At 48.3% G+C, this 18986-nt stretch overlaps 1 protein-coding gene across 12 annotated transcripts in view; it reads left to right on the forward strand.

Moving 5' to 3' along the window:
- Positions 1-18986, forward strand: part of RYR1 (ryanodine receptor 1) — a 204767-nt gene that overhangs the window by 140051 nt on the left and 45730 nt on the right. For 7 of the 12 annotated variants that reach the window (XM_081018547.1, XM_081018554.1, XM_081018555.1 and 4 more), the window contains 13 exons: positions 784-871; positions 983-1075; positions 2292-2306; positions 4280-4450; positions 5683-5742; positions 5899-6036; positions 7021-7133; positions 9685-9781; positions 10718-10824; positions 13025-13076; positions 14170-14244; positions 16070-16169; positions 18144-18223. In XM_081018547.1, the coding sequence (XP_080874673.1) occupies positions 784-871; positions 983-1075; positions 2292-2306; positions 4280-4450; positions 5683-5742; positions 5899-6036; positions 7021-7133; positions 9685-9781; positions 10718-10824; positions 13025-13076; positions 14170-14244; positions 16070-16169; positions 18144-18223 (1189 nt within the window). The remainder of the gene's footprint in view (positions 1-783; positions 872-982; positions 1076-2291; positions 2307-4279; positions 4451-5682; positions 5743-5898; positions 6037-7020; positions 7134-9684; positions 9782-10717; positions 10825-13024; positions 13077-14169; positions 14245-16069; positions 16170-18143; positions 18224-18986) is intronic. The other 5 variants (XM_081018551.1, XM_081018549.1, XM_081018557.1 and 2 more) reach the window with 1 other exon arrangement.

Consider the following 18986-nt stretch of genomic DNA (forward strand, 5'->3'; position numbering starts at 1 on the left):
CACCACAGGGGGTGGCATTGCATCACGGCAGAGATTGAGCTAATAATGTCTCGGTCTGTCTAAGAAGTGCTCCAGCGGTACAAGGAGTAAGGTGCCTGAGTCCCTCTTTTAGATACAACACTCGCAAGCTGCAGGCAGACTTGCGTGGCGAGTTCCCGACCCCCCCCCCCCAGTCGCACATGACGCAATTATTAAGGTTAATGGGCTGGAAAAGGCCACAACTTTATTGGTTACAGGTGATGAGCGGTATTGGCTTAGGCATTAGTCCTAACCGACTACATCCGACTCCAGCCCGTCTGCTTGAAGTCTGGGAAGGGTTAACCACCAGAAGGGGGAGTCCTGCTGATGCACATCAACTAGGAACCCCCCCTCCCAGAGTCACCAATAGGGGGTGTTCCTTAGACCCTAACCTCCCTAGGCTTTGGACAGGCCCACATACCCCAGAATCCTTTAACGGACTACCCTTCAATATGTGGGGCAGGTGATGGCGCTACCTCCCCTCTTCCATCTACAGAACTATACCAATGCCTAACCGCCAAATACCCAGAAAGTTGTGCCGATTTGCTACGATTCCCTTCCAAATGTTTACCTCTAGATAACTGCACCATCCAGCGACGACTTGCATTGTCCAATTACATGGATGGGAGAAAAGGGGGAGATAATTTAATACCATACTTTAAATTAGTTGTGTTGTGTGTTGTTTTTTAATGTACCCTGAATATGCCCCATTAGCTATGGAAGTGGGAAGGTGGTATCTACTGACAGTTCTTTTTTAATCTGCAGGGCCAATTGGCTGACAGAACCGAACTCAGATGCTGAGGAGCTGTTCCGGATGGTTGGGGAGGTGTTCATTTACTGGTCCAAGTCACACGTGAGTCGCCTTTTTGGCAGAGGGGGTGGTGGTTGCATGGGTGCTGATGGAGACGCGCGAGAGCATCTCCCACGAAATGTGGCTGACCTTTTCTTCCCTCCCATGCCCCAGAACTTCAAACGGGAGGAGCAGAATTTCGTAGTGCAGAACGAAATCAACAACATGTCCTTCCTGACAGCCGACAGCAAGAGCAAAATGTCCAAGGTGAGAGGAGGGCTGGGGTGTGGAAGAGGGGTGCTTGCCACCAGGGGTGGAGGGTCTCCCCCTGCATGGAGCCAGCCTATCACCCCCGAAAGGGGTGCCTAGGCAAACCTTTGAAGCGACAACCTCTGGGTTCTGTTTTGACCGGAAGTCCCTGATTGGCTGCGCTAGTGCAGTCGACAAGGGTTGACTTCCTGTGGAACAGGAAGTCCCCAACACAGCCATGAGATAAGATGCCCTTAGGCAAACCCTTATTGCTCAGTCCCAGTCCCACCTCCCCCTAACATGCCAGTAATCTGTGTGAGGCGCTTAGGACGAAAAAGACCTGTGCAAATGATTTTTTTGTTGTGATCTTCGGATGAAGGGCAGTATACAAATTTAATAAGCAATGGTGGTAATAGTTGAACAACATTATTAAAAGTGTCTTTTCCTTTCCTTTGTGGGGTACCTACTGCATGTTGAAGTGGACCACCCCCCCACCTCAGCCAAATGCATCCCATCACCATCACCACCCCATCTTCAGCTTCACCACAATCTGCCACAGGCTGCCTCTGAGAGGGCCTGCCACCCCCACCCTTGAAACTTGGCTGCCACCTAAGATCCTGCTCCATCAGTCGTGTGCTTCCTCGCCCACCCCACGCTTGCACAATTCAGTTCTTATCTCTTTTCAGCATGCAGGAAGCCTGGGCCCAAGAAGCAGCTTTTGTGTTGGAGATCTAGGAGGGCGGGTTAGGCTGGGGTAAAGTGGGGAGGGAGGGCACCATGGGTTGACAAAGGGCATCACGGTTTGGGGGGCATCAGAGAGCCCCTCCACATAACTATATGGATGTCCTGCTCATGCAGCCCTCAGCAAACCTGCCTGCTTGCTTTCCTTCCTCTTGTGAACAGGGAGGACTAGAAACCTGGTTTTCTTCTTTTGGAAAAAAAGCAAAAACACAAAAGAGCGGGAAGATTCCATGCCAGCCAAATTCTGCCCAAGGCTCGGGCCTGGGCCTCTTCCTGTACGCAGCGGCTTTTCGCTCTTCGGATTGCTCGGTTTGGGCAGGGCAGTGGGGAGAAGAAAGATACCAGTGGACAGCTTTACACCTTCTTGGACCTTCCCTGAATTCTTTGCCGGGTGTTTGTGTGAGAGGGAGGGGACTTTGCCACTCCGTCTAACCTTCTCTTTCTCCTCTTCTGTCTTGTCTCCCTCTTCTCCCCTCGCCTGTGTTGAGTTTAGTCTGGAGAAGGCCAGGTTAGCGAAATAACGGACGTTCCGCCACCCCTTTTGTTGTTGCTGTTGTCGGGGGGGTTTTTTTTGGGGGGGTGATCCTGTGGAGACAGCATGGTGCAGTGCGCATCTCTGCCGTAACCCTCCCCTCCCTCCTCCTGGGAGAGAACCATCTCGATCATAGCTGTCAACGTTTTCCCCTTTTTTAAGGGAAATCCCCTTATTCCGAATAGGATTCCTCGCAAGAAAAGGGAAACGTTGACAGCTATGATCTCGATATAATCAGGGGTGCAGGGAGAGAGGGAAGGGCGCGCGGCTGCATGGAGGATGGCAAGAACGCAGTGGCTTTCTGTGGCTGTGGCAGCAACGCATCATGCATCCGATGGGTTGGCACTGACGAGCCACCAAGTGCCCTCCGTTGGCGGGACCAAGCTCCCATCATGCCCTTGGACAAGACGCCATATTTCAGGGGGGGACGCACCCCTGCTTCCGGAGTTACGTCGTTCGTCTCCCTGGCCAGACTGTCCTGAAGCCTCTGACCTCAAGTGGTCCCTTCCTAAAAAAACCCACCTCCATTTGCTCGTTTCGGGAAGCCTTCTTCCTCTCCCAGCATGCATTGGGCCATGCGCAGATCTCCGCCCCCTAACCTGGACCCATGTACTCCGGGGTTTCCCCTATTTACCATCTCTCGTTCCCCTCCCCTACCTTCTGGATCCCGGATCCCATAATCCAGCTGTTGTGACATCCTTTGCCACTGCCTGCTGCCCTGCCACCACATGGGAGGGAGGCGGTGCCCGCGACGCCACACGTGGTAGATTATGTGTCTTGGCTGCCAACGGTGCTGTGTGTCTCTGTGTGCGGTTTTGTGTAGAGGTTAGAAAGGCTCTTTTGCACAGCAAAATGTAGGAGGACAAAGGCATGGCGGGGAAGGAGACATGGGTATCTTGGTTCACGTTAACCTTCCAGGGGTCGGGGATGGCGGCTGCTCCATTTCATGCAAGTTCAGTCCTTCTCCCCACTCATCTCCAGACCTGCCTGCCTTCATCAGTGATATTCCAAAATCTGTCTCCTGTTTACTAGGCCGTCTTTGCCTTATACACCTGAGACCAGCCTTCCCCAGCCTTTTGGACTGCAACTCCCATCATCCCTGTTCCGGGGCTGATGGGAGTTGTAGTCTAAAACATCTGAGGTTTGGGAAAGCTGCGTGCGACCCAGTCGCTTGCACTTTTCTCTTCTGGTACTGCCTAGATCCCTTCAAAGCCCTTCCACCGAGCCTCTTCTGTGCCTCTAATTACACATTGCTGGATCTCTTCCACACTACCCAACTCTCAGCCCTCCTCCCAGTCTACACTGCCACGCGCTGGATCCCAGACTCCCACCCCACACCCCAGTGCCTCCTTCTCATCCCCATAAAGCTGATTCGTACAGGACGTTTTCCGTACATGAGGACGGCTCTCATGTAGGGTGAAAACCACGTGCATTGCTGCTTCTGAAGTCACCCGGTGTGAGCATTTTCTTTTATTTCGTCTCCAGTTTATGGATCAAGAAGCCGGTGCATGCTTGCGGGTTTTTGATCCATGCACCCCTGGCAGAACACCTCAGAAGTAACAATGGGCGTATTTTCCCTCCACCCCTGTTTGAATATTCCGTGTAATAAAGACCTTCCTACATTTGGAGCAGACCGCAAAGGACGTCTACCCCCGTGGAGTGCCTTTGTGCGAGGAACAACGGTGGCCATTGCTGGGGGTTCTTCTTCCTCTTCTCTTCTCGCGAAGGAAAACACTCGCCCGTCATTCTCCCACGGGGGGTGCCTTTAGACCCCACCTGCCACCCCCGCTCCCCAAACCTCACTGAATCCTCAGAGCGGCGCTTGGCCGTTAAGCTTTTGCCCAGCTCTCTTGGCATGCCGTAGGATAGCCCGAGTGGCCGGCCCCCCTGCCACAACTCCCCGCTCAGTGTTAACTCCCCTTGTCTCCCTCTCCTAACCTTCCTCCCAGTCGGGTGGCTCAGACCAGGAGCGGACCAAGAAGAAGAGGCGTGGGGACCGCTATTCTGTGCAGACATCACTCATCGTGGCCACGCTCAAGAAGATGCTCCCCATTGGCTTGAACATGTGCTCCCCCACCGACCAGGAGCTGATCAACTTGGCCAAGATACGCTATGCCCTGGTGAGAAGGTTGTGGGGGAGCATGGGAATAATGATCTGCCTCTTTCACACAGGAAGGTTTGGAAGTGGGGTTACCAGTCTCCCAAAGCTAATGGGGGCGCAATGGTCAGCTTTCTTGCCACTGCTGGAGGAAGGGGACTTAGAATACTTTAAGAAAATTATAATGAAATACAAGTATACAGTCATACCTCGGCTTACAGCCGCTTCAGGTTGCGTTTTTTCGGGTTACGGACCACCAAAACCCGGAAGTACCGGAACGGGTTACTTCCGGGTTTCAGCGGTCGCGCATGCGCAGAAGCGCTACATCACGCTTTGTGCATGCGCAGAAGCGCTGAATCGCAACCCGTGCATGTGCAGACGCGCAGGTACGGGTTGTGAATGCTGCGGTTTGCAAACGTGCATCACGCACGGATCATGTTCGCAACCCGAGCATCCACTGTATTAGTTTCCAAATTGCATCCCGCCCTTCATCCCAAAGGAGCCCAGGGTGGTAAACAGCAAAAATATTTTTTAAAGTACAAATTAAAATTGAATAAAAACATACAGTGGTATCTCTGGTTACGAACGCTTCAGGTTACGAGCTCCGCTAACCCGGAAGCAGCTGCTCCTGATTGCGAACTTTGCCCCAGGATACGAACGGAAATCGTGTGCTAGAGGAAATCGTGTGCATGCACGCAGCGGGAGGCCCTATTAGTGAAAGCGCGCCTCAGGATAAGAACAGCTTCAGCTTAAGAACAGACCTCCGGAACGAATTAAGTTCGTAACCAGAGGTACCACTGTACGTGAAAACATCAAAAAACATTCAGACACATTTAGAACATCAAAAAAATTTAAAAACAATCACATACCCTCACAGTTATTAATTTCGTGGTTGCCGTGGCCAGTATCTCTCAGCTATTAAATGCCTGGGTAAGCAGGAATGTTTTTAACTTTCTTCTGTATTGAGGGAGGCAGGTGCCCTTCACCTGGGGCAGCATTCCACCGACAGGGAGCCACCACCAAGAAGGCTCTGTCTCGGGTCAGTGCCAACTGGGCAGCAGGCAAGAGTAACCCTCATTGGCTATAAATGTAGTCAATAATCATAATCATAATAATCATAATAATCAATATAGTACCATAAGCATGTGTGTACAGTACAGCTCACAGGTATTTGTTGCCAAATAATATCAGGCGTGACTGTTGCCACTCTCGTTTTCTCATATGAAGGCCTCCTCTTTCTTTCAATCTCTACAGAAAGACACTGATGAGGAGGTACGTGAATTCCTCAACAACAACCTGCACCTCCAGGGCAAGGTGAGTGTCACAAGGATGCTTGAGGAATGAGATCTTTGCAAGTACAAAATACACCTCCCAGACTAGTGAGGGAGCAAGTCAGGCCTCCTTACCCTGAATGAGGGGTGCCCGTCTTTCTCAACTGCAGTGACGCCCATCTTTTTTTTCCCCTTGCAGTGTGAGAACTCCTCGTCCATGCGCTGGCAGATGGCCCTTTACAAGGAGATGTCTGGCAAAGCCGAGGACAGCAACAATCCAGAGAAGATTGTCAAACGGGTTCAGGAGGTTTCGGCTGTGCTCTACCACCTGGAGCAGGTACAGGCAGATAAGGCTTGCAAGCTGGGTTTAGCAGGCAGAAGAATGTGGCCAGATTTAACCAGCAGGTGATCTAGGCAACTGTTAAGTGGCTCACCTGGGTGAGGGCCTTCAACTTTTAACGGGTTGCCATCACTTCTGCTGTTCTGTTAAACGGAGAGCTCCCTACAGAGGAGTTCATTAAAACATCTACAGCTTGAAAGGATAGCTGCAGAAGGCAGTTCAGTTACCTTTGGGGCTGTCTAGTTAACTCTAGTGCACTTGGAATCCCCTCCTCAGATCTGACATGGCTGGAACAGGAGTATAGAAAGCTGCCTCACTCTGAATCTATCCAGTTCGGTAACATCTACACTGACCTGCAGTGGCTGTCCCAGGTTTCAGGCATGGGACCTCCCTAGCCCTACCTGGATTTGCCCAGAGATTGAAGCTGGGACCTTCTGCAGGCAGCGCAGGTGTTCTGTCGCTGAGCTACAGCTCCTGTGCCCTGGTTGTTGTTGTTGTTGTCGTTTAGTCGTGTCCGACTCTTCGTGACCCCCTGGACCAGAGCACGCCAGGCACTCCTGTCTTCCACTGCCTCCTGCAGTTTGGTCAAACTCATGCTGGTAGCTTCCAGAACACTGTCCAACCATCTCGTCCTCTGTCGTCCCCTTCTCCTTGTGCCCTCCATCTTTCCCAACATCAGGGTCTTTCCCAGGGAGTCTTCTCTTCTCATGAGGTGGCCAAAGGATTGGAGCCTCAGCTTCACAATTTGTCCTTCCAATGAGCACTCAAGGCTGATTTCCTTAAGAATGGAGAGGTGCCCTGGTAGACACCTGCAAACAATTTTCAGCCCTGAAGCCTCCAGCCACCTTCATGAGATCCCTCAGAGACAAGGGGTCAGAGGGAGGAAGTATGCTGGAAAAGGGAGAGGGAAAAGTAGGTGGGAAATGATTGGAGGAGTCTCCCGGCCCTCCAACCCCATTGAGATTTGTACACACCCCACAGACGGAGCATCCTTACAAGTCAAAGAAGGCTGTGTGGCACAAGCTGCTCTCCAAGCAACGGCGGCGAGCTGTGGTGGCCTGCTTCCGCATGACGCCCCTCTACAACCTGCCCAGGTGAGCTGAGGTGATCAGGGGAGGTTTTGAACTCCAGCTTGTTGAGTTGTATTTGGGTCAATCTACGCAAACCGTCTGGCATCCCAGCTGTGGGTTCATAGTTTAGAAGCCCCGGGCCCTAAGGAAGTCAGATTATCCTCCACCAGGGCCAGGGCCTTCTCAGTGATGGCTCCGACCTGGTGGAATGCTCTGTCCCATGAGACCAAGACCCTGAAGGATTTAACATCCTTCCGCAGGGCCTGTAAGACAGAGCTATTCCGCCTGGCTTTCAATTTGAACTTCGCCTGATTTTTTTATTCCCCTTCCTTCCTTCCCCCTCCCCTTTTTATGAAGATTACCCGCTCTGGGATCCCACAGCTAATTCTCCCCTGGTCTCCTCACTGGCCCAAATAGGACTAATTTAGCCAGCTAGCTATGGTGATCATCTAATGTATATTGGATGGTTTCCCCCCTAAATTGATTTTTAAATTCTGAATTTATTGTTATTCACATTTTATACTGTATTTTAAGCTGTGTTTTAAATTTGTTGTTAGCCGCCCTGAGCCCTGTTTTCTCAACCGGGAAGGGCGGGGTATAAATAAAAATGTATTTATTTAATTCCTGGGACCACTAGCTGGCTGTGCCATGGGGTGGGGAGGGAATTATTTATTTATTCCATAAGATTTATATGCCGCTGTGTTGCAATAAAACCTCAATGCAGTTTACGAAAAGAGGAGGACCGTCACCTGTAAAAGAAAAACAATTGAAAACAGCCGTTTGAAAAATTTTAAAAAAATAATAATTAAAATCAACGATAAGCTGAAAACCCACGTAGAATTATAGAGTTCAAAAGGATCACAAGGGTCATCTCTTTGCCCAGTGTGGGGCTCAAACCCATGGCCCTGAGGTTGAGAATCTCATTCTCTTCTGACTGAGCTATCCCATCTCAGCATTCTACATGCCTGGATAGGCTTGCCTAAACAAAAAAATGTTTTTAGTGGGCACCGAAAGGAGTACAGTGAAAGTACCTACCTGATGTCAATAGGCAGGGAGTTCCGAAGTGTGGGGACTGCCATATCAAAAGATTGATTTCTTACAAGTGTGGCAGGGGTGTTACGTGACACCTGTAGCAGCTCCTGTTCCCCAAATTAAAGTGTTGGAAACTTCCCAAGTCATCAGGGCGTCTTTCCGGTGGTCCTCCCTGGCTGTAAATCTCCCTCTGTCCGGAGAGACCAGTGATAAGCAACCCCTCTCTCCTGAGAGGAGCACACCCGTCTTCTGGTCTATCATAGCAGAAGAAATAGTCAGTCGTAGTTCTAAAACTACTTTATTTACAGTCTATATATACAGAGAGGGGACACGGGTGGCGCTGTGGGTTAAACCACAGAGCCTAGGACTTGCCGATCAGAAGGTCGGAGGTTCGAATCCCCATGACGGGGTGAGCTCCCGTTGCTTGGTCCCAGCTCCTGCCAACCTAGCAGTTCGAAAGCATGTCAAAGTGCAAGTAGATAAATAGGTACCACTCTGGTGGGAAGGTAAATGGCATTTCCGTGCGCTGCTCTGGTTCGCCAGAGGTGGCTTAGTCATGCTGGCCACATGACCCGGAAGCTGTACGCCGGCTTCCTCAGCCAATAAAGCGAGATGGGTGCCGCAACCCCAGAGTTGGCCACGACTGGACCTAATGGTCAGGGGGTCCCTTTACCTTTACCTATATACAAAGAATCCATCAGCATATCTGTGCTCTCTGAGCACCAGTACAGAAAAACAGCACTTTCAGAAGTGAAAGCAACTTCCAACAGTACTGAGACTTCCTGTCTCAAGCTCACTCACTCACATGATATACACAAAACATAGACTCATCGCAAAGTATTGGAAGACACAAGATCTACCCACTCTGGAAGAATGGCAGATGAAGGTGATCGATTACATGGAATTGGCGGAAATGACTGGCAGAATCCGAGACCAGGGAGAAGAGTCGGTGAAAGAAGACTGGAAGAAATTTAAAGATTATTTACAGAAATATTGTAAAATTAAGGAATCCTAGAAGGATGTTGGATAGAAACTAAGAGGTTTTTAGCTGTAATGCTTTAAGAGATATGAAAAATGGTTTACAATTGGGCAAAAGTTTAATGGTAACGATTTGCTGAACTAACAAACTGAACTGGAATACAAAAAAGGGAGGTATGAGGAGGTCCGGGGAAATAAGTCTAGGGAAGATAGGTTTGGAAAATTAATTTTTTTTAAAACTGTTTTATTTTGTATGTTTCTTTTTTATTCTTTGCTTTTTTGTTATATTTTAAAAACTTTATTCTTTTTTCTGTATTTTGTATTTCTTGTATTTTTTGAAACTTTAATAAATATCATTTAAAAAAAAAAGATATACACAAAACATAGTGCTACTGCTGGAGCAGCATGGATGGGTAAAAATCCTAACATAAAGTATTCAAGGGGGCATCTATGGGGCACAGTGATCTCGCAAGCATGGTACCCCGCTCCTGTGTACCTCTTCGCTACGTGAAGCAGGCAGGGCAGAGCCGGGCTAATGGCTGACCTGCCCCTGTCTGCTTTCCAGGCACCGGGCTTGCAACATGTACCTGGAGAGCTACAAGCTGTCCTGGATCCTTACCGAAGAGCACCCCTTTGAAGACAGGATGATTGACGATCTGTCTGTGAGTCCTGGGGAAAGAATGGGAACCAAATACTATGTGCAGCCTGAAGTTCTAGCATTAAATGGAAAGCTGGATGCCATCTGTGTGTGTGTGTGCATTCACACACGCACACACGCAGGGAGGCATGTACCACTTGGCAGCTCTGTGGTGGAAGTCCTCTATATGCCTGACTCGTTGGCAGCAAAGAGCAGTGTTCTGGCTTCGGTTTAATAGCAGGAATGGAAGAGACATCATTGGGTCTGGAATGCCCTTCCTGGGAGGGAGAACAGGAGAGGTGCTGAGCCGGGTGTGGAATGAGCCACTGAGTTTTCTAGTCCTCCCATGTTTCCAACCGATATATATAAAAAAATGCACACCAGGCACTATGCCTGGCTTTCCTTTTCTGTCGTCTCCCAGGAAGAGGCTTTTCTATGGTTTTCTTCCCCCCATTACTATCATAGCATCAGGAATCCCATACACTCTAGGGGACAGCTGCTCCGAGCACAGTTCAAAGTGTTGGTGCTGACCTTTAAAGCCCTAAACGGCCTCAAAGGCCCAATAGACCTGAAGGAGCGTCTCCACCCCCATTCTTCTGCCCGGACACTGAGGTCCAGCTCCGAGGGCCTTCTGGCGGTTCCCTCCCTGCGAGAAGCCAAGTTACAGGGAACCAGGCAGAGGGCCTTCTTGGTGGTGGCACCCGCCCTGTGGAACGCCCTCCCACCAGATGTCAAAGAGATAAAACAACTACCAGACTTTTAGGCGACATCTGAAGGCAGCCCTGTTTAGGGAAGCTTTTAATGTTTAACAGACTACTGTTTTTTAATACTTTGTTGGAAGCCGCCCAGAGTGGCTGGGGAAACCCAGCCAGATTGGGGGGGGGGGAATAATGAATTATTATTATTATTATTAACCTCTAACACTGTTTCCCTTTTGTTCCTGCCGGGGGATGGGATGTAGAAACCAGGGGAGGAGGAAGAAGAAGAAGAAGAGGAGGCAGAAAAGAAACCGGATCCTTTGCATCAGCTCATCCTGCATTTCAGCAGGACAGCGCTGACCGAGAAGAGGTGAGTCGCAGGCAGGGTGCATGTGTGGGATCGGAGCCAGGTTGGACTTTTTCGCTGGGCACGGGATAAAGAGGCTAGGGACACTGGAAGCTGCCTTATATTGATCCAGGAAAAAAGCACACCAAGAACTCAGACCGATATCAGTTTCAGTAGTGGGAGTGGTCCCTACTCGCAAATCAATAGTCAGTTGTAACAAAAACTAATCCATTCAAAAGTATGTGTTCTGACAAGGATTACAAACTCAAATAGAGATTACAAACTCTGACAGAGATTACAAACTCAAACTCATAAGGATATGTATAACACAATAATTTGTTACAGAATTAGAGATAAGAGTTTATGAGCAGAGATAAGTTCATATTAGTCCATAGTCAGATTCGACGCGAAGGTGTTAGTTTCAATCGTTGAGCAGAAGTCAGAAGTCAATTATGGATCAGAAACCAGGACAGGGCCCTGTTTCACCTTCATCAGCTAATTTTTAAGGGGTCGTGTAAGTTTGAAGAATTCATATAAATATATCCTGTTGTTTTCTACATTTCTCAGAGATAACAACTAAGTGTGGGTAGATCAACGTGTATCTTGAGCTTTTCTGTGCGTTTTCCAAGAACTCCAAACGCTTTTCTGTGTGTTTAATAAGAACTCCAACTTATTTATATTGAGCCAGAGCATTAAGAACATCAGAAGAGTGTGCTGGATCAGGCCAATGGCCCATCTAAGTCCAGGATCCTGTTCTCATAGCGGCCAACCAGATGCCTGTCAGCAGCTGGCAAACGGGACCCGAGACAGGAGCACACTCCCTTTCTGTGGCTTCCAGCAACTGGTATTCAGAATCATTCCTGCCTCCATCCGTGGAGGCAGAGCGTAGCTATCATAGCTAGGAGACATTGATCCCTCCACACAAAAAGGATCTCTCTCCACCACGCCCAGTCAGAATGGTTCTTTAGGAGAGAAACTTTAAGAAGGAATGGGGAAAATTCACAATGTACTTAAGAGAACACTGCAAACAACTAAAACCTTTGGCAGGATTTGAGTAATGCTAAGGTAAAAAATGGATGATTTAAGAAAAATAGAGGAAATGGTTGAAAAAGATTGAAAATGGTAACCGTGGAAGGGTGGAGGGGAGTCTAAGGATTCAGGGAATCCTAAATGATGATGTTTAATGTTTGAATTTAAATGTTATTGAATTAAAACTCAATAAAAAAGATTATACCACCACCCCAAAAAAAGAATAAAAAAGAATGGTTCTTTAGAATTTGGAATGCAGGAATCTTGCCTATGTCCAAGCAAGAGCAAATCTGTTCCATGGAAGCAAGTTTGTCGAAAGGTAGACAGTCTAATTATGCTGTGGGGACCATGTTCCTCATTCCCCTTAAGTTTATAATGTGAGTCACATCTTTGCATTATGCTTTTGGGTTAGTAACTGGGAGGTGCTCTTCTTTGTCTGCAATAATAATAATAATAATAATAATAATAATAATAATAATAATATTTAAAAGCACAATAAAATAAATAAATACTGGGAGCAAGAATTATGGAGAGGCCTTTCTCCTGGGCATGGTTGGTGTTAAAGAAGGATAGAGCTTTCTTTATGTATGCTACAACAGCAGCAAGAATACTTATTGCAAAATATTGGAAGACACAAGATTTACCCACTCTGGAAGAATGGCAGATGAAGGTGATGGGCTATATGGAACTGGCGGAAATGACTGGCAGAATCCGAGACCAGAGAGAAGAGACGGTGAAAGAAGACTGGAAGAAATTTAAAGACTATTTACAGAAATATTGTAAAGTTAAGGAATCTTAGAAGGATGTTGGATAGAAACTAAGGGTTTTTTAGCTGTAATGCTTTAAGAGATATGAAAAAAGGTTTGCAACTGGGTAATTTCAATGGTAAGGATTTGCTGAACTAACAAATTGAACTGGAATACAAAAAAGGGAGGTATGAGGAGGTCCGGGGAAATAAGTATAAGGAAGATAGGTTATGGAAATTTAATGTCCTTTTAATTGTTTTATTTGGTATGTTTCTTTTTATTTTTTACTTTTTTGGTTATATTTAAAAAAAAAACTTTATTCTTTTTCTTTCTGTATTCTGAATTTTTTGTATTTTTTGAAACTTTAATAAATATCATTTAAAAAAAAAAGAATTATGGAGAGGCCAGTTTCAGCACGTAGAACCTAAGCCTCCTCTGTTTTGTTTCAGCAAACTGGACGAAGACTATCTGTATATGGCATATGCTGACATCATGGCAAAGGTGAGAGACAGGCCACTATGCCCCGGGTCACCATTTTCAGCCATTTTAATCTGTTTTTTCTCCAAAAGAAAGAAATAAAGATGTAATGCGTGATCGTTCCCGGACCACAGCCACACCATTCAGTTAAAGTGCTGTTACACCACTTTAAACAGCCAAAATTCCTGGAAGGATTCTGGGAGCTGTGGTTTGCTGAGGGTCCTGAGAGCAGGCCTCCTATTTCCCTCACAGAACTGCAATTCCCATAGTTCCCTGGGAAGAGGGGTTGATGGTTAAATCTGCCTGGGAATTGTACCTCTGTAAGGGGAATAGGAGTTTCCAACACCCTTAACAAACTACAATTCCCAGGGTTCTTTGGGGGGGAAGCCATGACTGTCGAAAATGGTGTGTTTTAATTGTGTGGCACGTTAGAGGCCTCAGAAGGAAGACTGAAGCTTGTCGTGATGTTTGCCACCCCTTTTTATTGATTCTACTCCTGTGCCTTTAACATGTGATCTGGGCATGCAGAAAATGTAAGAGTGCTTGCTGGCTGGGACTGACGTGACTTGTGGCCCAAAACATTTGGAGGGCACTGGGTTGGGGAAGGTTGCTGTGCTAGTATCAGAAACGCCAACGTGTTACTCAGAGATGACTTTTGCCAAGTCCCCCTGTGGACAAAAGCAGGTTAGTGTTTGCCTCTCTTAAGAGGCCCACAGCAGCTGGCTAGGGGGGCAGCAGGTTTATTGAATCAAGAGCTGACTCTATAGCAGGGGTGGCCAACTCCCAAGAGACTGCGATCTACTCACAGAGTTAAAAACTGGCAGTGATCTACCCCTTTTGGGGGGGTTCAGGTCAAAGTTTTTGAGCTTTTTTGGGGTGCAGGGTAAAACTATTGAATGTTTTTTAGGGGAGCCAAAGTTGTTGAGCTTTTTGGGGGGAGCCAGTGATCTACGACAGATGTTCAGTGATCTATCAGTGATCACGATCTGCCTGTTGGACGTGCCTGCTCTAGAGCAAGCCGCAAAGAGCTCTGAGGTTCTGTCGCTAGTTCCGATGTGTGACGGTGTTTTTTGTTTACGTGCTCATCCCTCTTATCCTTTGGTCCCCTGGACTCCAGAGTTGCCACATCAACGAAGGAGAAGAAGGTGAAGAAAATGGCGAAGAAGGGGAAGAGGCCGAGGTTCCCTTCGAGGTAAAGCCCCCCCCCCCCCCCCGTGCACCCAGCCGCCCCAAGAGGTTTCTGAACTTTCAGCAAACATTTGCCCACTCGTTCTCAAACCTCCAGAAACTTGGGTGTACGTTTGCAAAGTCTTGGGCAACTTTCAGGCAACCTGTTGACTGACCATTATTCACTCTGATTTGTTTGCACGAAAAGCTTGTGCAGAGGTTATACAATGCCTGCTCTTCCCTGAACACCTTTCACGATTTGTTTGCGGGGAGGTTATACAGCTTCCCATCAGTCGACCATTCTCCTATGACCTATTGGCCTTTAAAAGATTGTTTCATTTGCAAAATCGCAGTGTGCTTTGTTATTTCGACCTAATTGCAATGTGGGGTGGGGTGGGGGGAGGAGATACGAGGAGGAGATGCTGCAGGTACCAAGGGAGACCTGATTGAGCCAACGTACACCTGCAGTTGCCATCTTGGGTTAGTGGGACAATTGTATCTTCACTGTTCCAATGTATACCTTCCTGGTCCACCCTGGAGTGGGTGAGGTACCTTGAGAAAGAAGGCAGAGAAACAGTGCTAAAATTGAAGGCTGCGGTCAGGACCAAGCTGTTAATCAGGGGATCAACTCAGCGGTTGTGCATACCGTTCCAAAAACTGGCCAGTGCACCAACGTTCATTGGCTTCCAAACAAGGCTGGCTGTGATGGGCATTTAGGCCTAGGAGGTGAACACCAGTGACCTTGCTCGGGGAAGGAAAGGAGCCACTTTGAAAGCTTTATATCAGCTGGTGGCGCCAGATCGGGTCACCTGACCTCCCAGGCCCAGAGACATGGATTCTCTGGCTGGAGCCATGTGGCCGGCCCTCCAGCCTGCCCTCCCTTGCACAGCAGCCCTGGTGGTGCAAGAAGCGGCTTTCCTAACTAAGAGGGAGAAGTGTAGGCAGCCCTCAAGGAAATGATGATTGACACTGACCTCCAGCCTTCAGTTCAGGGCCGTCTTACCCATAGGTGCTAGGGGTGTGGGGCACCCAGGCGCCGGGCTCCCAGGGGCACCAGGCCGAGAGTCTGGGGCCTGAGAGTTGAGTCTGGGGAAGAACCCACCCATCTGCATCGTACGTTTGGGGGCGACCAAGCCAGCAAGATGCTGAGGCAGCCGCCCGGCTCCGCCCTCCTGTGCGCCTGGGACTGGGCAACCTGGGGGGGGGGGTGCCGGGCGGATCTTTGCACCCCAGCGCCGCCTATGCTTAAGACAGCCCTGCCTCATCCGAGACCAGGGAGAAGGGTCGGTGGAAGAGGACTGGAAAAAATTTAAAATATATCTTCAAAAGCATTGTAATATTAAAGACTGTTAGAAAGATGTTGGGAAAAGAAAATTAGACAGTTTTAGTAGATATGAGATAAAGGATTAAGTAAAAATGAGCTGATGAAATTGATGAAACAAAGGATGTTTAATTATAATATTTTAAATTAAAATACGTAAATGAAAATAAGGTTGGAAGGATTTGCTGAAAAAAACGATCTGAACTAGAATACAAAATTGGGAGGTGAGAGGAGGTCAAGGAAATAAGTAAAGGGAAAAAGTTATGTAAAGGTTTAATTTGCTTTTGTTCTATTTTAATTCAACGCTTTTTTATATCTTTTGTTCTGTTTTTTTATCCTATTTTATTGTCTTTTTTTTTCATTTTACTTTTTGTTCTGATATGGCTATGGTTAAATTTATCTTTGTATTTTGTACTGTTTTTTTCTGGTGTTTTTTTTTTTGTAACTTTAAACTTGGAATAAATATCATTTAAAAAAAAAAAAAAAAAGACAGCCCTGCCTCAGTTCACACTGTCTTGCCTCCTTGCAGGAAAAGGAGATGGAGAAGCAGAAGCTGCTTTATCAGCAGTCCCGCCTGCACAACCGCGGGGCGGCCGAGATGGTTCTGCAGATGATTAGCGCCTGCAAAGGTCAGAAGCGGCCCTTCTTCCTCTCCACCCCCCCCCCCCCGATCCCTTGGCAGGGTTCGGCTTTCCCATGTTGGGAGGCCTTGGATGAGGTTGGTGGGGGTGAGGAAGCTTTCCTCCCATTCTTCAGCTACAAGGCCCAGCTAGAAACCCGCTGTGGGTCCTAAGATCCTGTTCAGATTCCATGCTGGCAATCCTGTGGACGCAGACAGTGCGAAGCCCCTGCACGGGGCTAGGGAAACATTTGGGGTTCCTAGGCTGCCATATCAAATACCGTACTTTTCTGTCTATAAGACGCCCCTATGTAGTAGACGAGCCCTATTTTGGGGGCCTCAAAATTTAGAAAAGGAGCTTTTGGGGGGTTGTGGGGGGGTAAAGGATGCAGGTGGCACTGTGGGTTAAACCACAGAGCCTAGGACTTGCCGATCAGAAGTTTGGCAGTTCGAATCCCTGCGACGGGGTGAGTTCCCGTTGCTCAGTCCCAGCTCCTGCCAACCAAGCAGTTCAAAAGCACGTCAAAGTGCAAGTAGATAAATAGGTACCGCTCCGGCGGGAAGGTAAACGGTGTTTCTGGGCACTGCTCTGGTTCGCCAGAAGTGGTGTAGTCATGCTGGCCACATGACCCAGAAGCTGTACGCTGGCTCCCTCAGCCAGTAAAGCGAGATGAGCACTGCAACCCCAGAGTCAGTCACGACTAGACCTAACAGTCAGGGGTCCCTTTACCTTTACCTATGGGGGGGGTGTGAAAATAGCTCACCTACAGGAACGAAGCGCGAGCCCGAGATTGTAAGCGGCAATTGGCCGGTTGATTGCTGGGCCGTGTGTGTGAAAATCTCTCACCGCCAGAATGCAGCACACAACCGCTTGCGTTTCAGAAACTACCTATCAGCTGGCCGTTCACCACCATCAGCCGCCAATCATCTTCTCAATTGCCGCTGCGGCAGGCAGTAGACAGATGCTCTTGTTGCAGCAATCGGGAATGTGATTGGCAGCCGCTGGCAGTGATCGGGCAGTTGATAGGTGGTTTCTGCGATCCGTTTTTTCTGTGTGGCATCTTTGCACGACTCCATTTGTTTGCGGGCAGCACAACATTACACAGCAGGAGCGCAAGGCGTGATGTTTCACTGATGTGAAAGGCGCAGGGGGGGGAATATTACTTTGATCTCCACACTCCTCCTGTGTAACGTTGCACTGCCTGCGCACAAAGGGAGCCATGCGAAGACACCACACGCAAAAAACGGACTGCCTACAGACTCCCTCCCAGCTGTAGGGTGGGCTGAGTGGGAGGAGGCAAGCAGACAACGGAAGCCCTGCGGCTCGCACTGCCAGGAGCTGCGACTGGTTGTGCAAGTACCGCATTTGTTCATACCGTATTTTTCGCTCTATAAGACGCACCAGACCACAAGACGCACCTAGTTTTTGGGAGGAGGAAAACAAGAAAAAAAATATTCTGAATCTCAGAAGCCAGAACAGCAAGAGGGATCGCTGCGCAGTGAAAGCAGCAATCCCTCTTGCTGTTCTGGCTTCTGGGATAGCTGCGCAGCCTGCATTCGCTCCATAAGACGCACACACATTTCCCCTTACTTTTTAGGAGGGAAAAAGTGAGTCTTATAGAGCAAAAAATACGGTATATTTAATTGCTGTATTCCATGGATAAGACGAGCCGTGTTTTAAAACCTAAAAACTGGGTAAAAAAACCTCGTCTTATACATGGAAAAATACGGTAGTTCAGAACATAGATCTTAGAGCATGGGCTGATGCAGACAAGGAGAGGAGGTGCTCCTTCATGCGCCTAAGCCCCAAGCTACATAGCAGGGATGGGGAACCTCCAGATGTTGCCAGACTCCAAGTCCCATCAGCCCCAGGCAGCGTGGCCAGTAGCCAGGATGGGAGTTGTAGCCCCTCCGGCAGGCATTGGAGTTCCCTTTCCCTTCTGCACAGATGCCAGTGTAATAAATCATTTCCCTGTCTCTGCAGGGGAGCCTGGCGCTATGGTATCTTCTACCCTGAAGCTGGGCATCTCCATCCTGAATGGCGGCAATGAGGAAGTGCAGCAGGTAGGAGGACCAGGGGAGGGAGACGCAAGGCTTCCTGGCAAGTGATTCATTCCCTGCCTATGAACTTTGCCGCTGATTTGAGTTTAAATTGCTGCATACTGGTGCGATGTGCTAAGTTGTATATTTAACCACTACCTCATGGCTTTTGTAATTAAAGGTAGATCTCTTTTATGAAACTGCTTTTTTAGCCATTTTTATTGTTTAAGTTGATATTAACTTATTGTAAGGCTTACTCGTCACTTACTCCTCCTTTACTCATCTCCCATTTCTTACTCCATATAGAAACATGCTTTGAACTGGATGCCCATCCACACTTCCACTTGCCTCACCACTTCCCCTCCCTGGCAAACCCACCCTTTACCACTGGATCGGGGCAAATGTCAATCGGGTTTTTCTGCGGGTTGTTGTTTGCACTAAATACAGTAGACCCTCGGGTTACGTTACGCTTGAGTAACATAAACTTCGGGTTGCGAAACCGGCAAACCCGGAAGTATACTTCCAGGTTTCACCGCTCACGCATGCGTAGACGCGCTCTGCGCACATGCACAGAAGCACACTATCATGCCGCATGCATACGCAGAAGCGGCGCCTCTGGGTGCAGATTTTTCAGGGTGTGCACGGACCCCCAGAACGAATTAAATTCGTATCCAGAGGGTCCACTGTAGTGCGGCGGGAGAACTGAAAATATTGCCAATGCATTTCACATCTGGAAACCAAAGCACCCATTTGGTTTCAGATAGTTCATAGGTCAACGAGTCTAAAA

The sequence above is a fragment of the Podarcis pityusensis genome, assembly GCF_964106645.2.
Source record: "Podarcis pityusensis genome assembly, chromosome: 8".
NCBI lineage: Eukaryota > Metazoa > Chordata > Lepidosauria > Squamata > Lacertidae > Podarcis > Podarcis pityusensis.